The sequence below is a fragment of the Pyrus communis genome, chromosome 1 (genome assembly GCF_963583255.1).
Source record: "Pyrus communis chromosome 1, drPyrComm1.1, whole genome shotgun sequence".
Taxonomy (NCBI): Eukaryota; Viridiplantae; Streptophyta; class Magnoliopsida; order Rosales; family Rosaceae; genus Pyrus; species Pyrus communis.
The window spans coordinates 10,951,773-10,954,851 of record NC_084803.1 but is presented as its reverse complement, the minus strand read 5'-3'; the positions used below and the strand labels follow the sequence as shown (position 1 = coordinate 10,954,851).

General features: G+C 34.8%; 1 protein-coding gene and 1 non-coding gene across 2 annotated transcripts; both read left to right on the top strand.

The window, feature by feature from the left end:
* The first annotated feature begins 864 nt into the window (after positions 1-864).
* On the top strand, positions 865-2,159 carry LOC137747154 (ethylene-responsive transcription factor WIN1-like). The gene is made up of 2 exons (XM_068487555.1): positions 865-1,182; positions 1,351-2,159. Exons 1-2 carry the CDS (start codon positions 1,103-1,105, stop codon positions 1,982-1,984), a joined length of 714 nt encoding a protein of 237 aa, XP_068343656.1. The 5' UTR covers positions 865-1,102; the 3' UTR covers positions 1,985-2,159.
* A 441-nt stretch (positions 2,160-2,600) lies between these two features.
* LOC137720384 (small nucleolar RNA Z107/R87) lies at positions 2,601-2,694 on the top strand. The gene has a single exon (XR_011066508.1). It is a non-coding gene; the product is annotated as a small nucleolar RNA Z107/R87 (small nucleolar RNA).
* Positions 2,695-3,079: the final 385 nt, after the last annotated feature.

Below are 3,079 nucleotides of genomic sequence, written 5' to 3'. Positions count from 1 at the left end.
TAAAAGTAAGTGTGAATAAAAGTTTTCCGTATATTCTATGTAGTTCATTCATGCAATAGGAGGTTCAAAGAGTTCATTTTAAAGGGAGATTATATTAACACATCTCAAATTACTTCTCCCACATTTTTTTAATTTTTTAATATTTTTCTATTAAGTGTTAATGGTGTGTAGAAAATATTAAAATATTAAAAAATTAAAAAGGTGTGAGAGAAGTAATTTAGAATGTGTGAATATAATTTCTCTAGTTAAAATCTTTATATGAAATTAATAGTGGAGGAAGATATTACAATAAGCCCCAAGTCCACGCAGTGTCAAAGTTAGAGTCTAAATAATATGTACCAGTAGTATATATATCAAGTGACGGAAAAGTTACAATAAACTAGCTACTTAGCTAGAGAGACATGATATTAATTATGAACATGGAATTTGGACAATATATATTTAGATATTTTATGATTACTGTTTACATATTATTCATTCATGCAATTATTTGTTGAAAATGCCCTAAAAACTGTACTTAAACGAATTATTGACATTTAATTAGTTGAATTGAGAAAAGTCGTGAATCAGGAAAGAAAAAGAAAGAAAATGTGTGCGAGCTAGTTGATTTGATTCCTAATATTGAGCCATTGCATTACATATTTATTTTATTAGTGGACATTTCCGATACTCAAATTTTAATAAACATACAAAAACAACATCAAAATAATTCATGTATACTCACTACATGTAAAGAAAAATATGTCAATGTGCAAGTCGCTTTAGTCTTGAGAGAGAGAGAGAGAGAGAGAGAGAGAGCAGCCGGTGGACAAGTGAGGAGGGAACTGAGTATTTATGAGAGGCTACTGTATTATGGAGGTTGTAGTTGACAAATTAATTACAGAAGCACTGCAGAACGTACATATATGCTGGGCTTAGTTCGCCGACACCATTGCATATAGCCTCTCCTCCTACTCTTTTTATTTCTACCTATATCTATCATCATATGTAAGCTCAAATTTTCTGCACTTCTCTCACCTCTCAATCGCCCTTTCATTCCTCTCTCTCTCTCTCTCTCTCTCTCTCTCTCTCTCTCTCTCTCTAAGTTCGATAAACAAACAAAATGGTGCAATCAAAGAAGTACAGAGGCGTCAGGCAGCGTCACTGGGGCTCTTGGGTCTCAGAAATCCGCCACCCAATACTGTAAGCAACCCTCACCAACATATATGTACCATTTGGTTATTTCTTCTCAACCCTCACCAACCATACATACATACATACATGCATGCATATATATATGTATGTACGTATATGTATATATCATCTACATATAATACGTACATTCGCGTGTGATTATGGTGACTACTGCAGGAAGAGAAGGGTGTGGCTAGGGACGTTTGGGACAGCTGAAGAAGCTGCCCGAGCATACGATGAAGCTGCCGTTTTGATGAGCGGACGAAATGCCAAGACCAATTTCCCAACATCTATTACAACTCAGAGTAAGAGTACTCGTGCCACAGTAGGATCATTCGATCACCCAAAAACTAGTAGTGGTGACTTGGATTCACCATCCGGACCGAAGGGTTTGTCGGAAATCTTGCATGCCAAGCTAAGGAAATGCAGCAAGATACCATCCCCATCCATGACCTGCCTGAGGCTCGACAATGAGAGCTCTCACATTGGAGTGTGGCAAAAGCGGGCAGGTCAACGCTCTGATAACTCCAATTGGGTCATGACTATTCAGCTTGGCAAGAAGAAGAATAATAGTAATGTTGATACTAATAATGCTGATGATCAGAGTGTTGTACCATCACAGCTAATGTCGAATTCAGATCAGTCGGTTTCGATTGCAACATCATCAGAGACGGCGCCCGAACTCATGGCAGAGATTGATAAAGAAGAGAAAATTGCGTTGCAGATGATAGAAGAGCTGCTTACCAGAAATTGCCTAAGTCATGATTTATCATTTGGAATTCATCAAGGGGAGGAAAAAATTTATTTGTAGTAGTACTACTCTTATTTAATTACTAGCTACTTGTGTTTGTTTGGTAAAATTAAGAAAGTATAGTGTTATATATAGACTTTTTTTATTAGCACCCCACATAATGTTGAATGCATCCCACATTGAAATTTAATCTTAAGTGGTTTATGTAACCTACTATGCAATGACAATTTCGACCTTATGAGGTTTAAAGAAAATAAGAAATTTCTAAATACACCCCAAATTACTTTTAACGTATTATTTATTTTCTTCAGCTACCAAGACCCCTCTCACCCTCCACTCCATTGTTGAATAAAACTCTAACTATTGAAACTATAAACATGTTGATTGAGAAAAAATTTAACGAATGGAACACGATATCAATATTTCGGAATTTTCACATGAGGTAAAATTTCATATTTGTCATTGTCTTAATTATTCAATGACATCGGTAATTATTTAAGTCTGCTTTTGCTTTCCATACTACCCAATTTCATAGGAGGCCAACCCAGCAACGCCTTTTCCATTCTTATTCATCTTTTGGGGTTTACTTTTGATCTGTTAGGTTCCTCCTAGTTGCCATTTTTTAGTAGAAATCCTTTTTTGTTAGCAAAAGGCTTAAAGAGACAAAGAAAAGGAGATTGGCTGTGATGACCTAATGAAATTCAAGCTCAACAGACCGGATTGTAGAATTCTCTTTTTAGAGAATGTTAGGGTTTTAATCCTAAGTCAATTTAATTTATAAAATTGAAAATGAGTATTATAAGATTTGAAGAATATGGGATGTATAGAAAATGTGGGGTGTATGTGGAAAATATTAGGTGTATGAGAATGTGGGGTGTAAGGGTATTATGAGAAAGTATGTGGTGTGTATTAAAAAAGCAAATATAGGATGTATTAAATATGTAGGGTCTAATCAACAATATATAGGGTGTTAATAGAATAAGCCTATATATACCTATCTAAATAATCTATACACACACAGAGGTAATGGGAAAGATAATATATTTAATTATGTAGTCGTCAAAAGGGTTAAGTGTAATAATTGTAACCCATTAGTGTCCAATTGTTTTTAGCCATCAACTGCATAAAGGGTTTGGATATTTATGTGCCAAATTG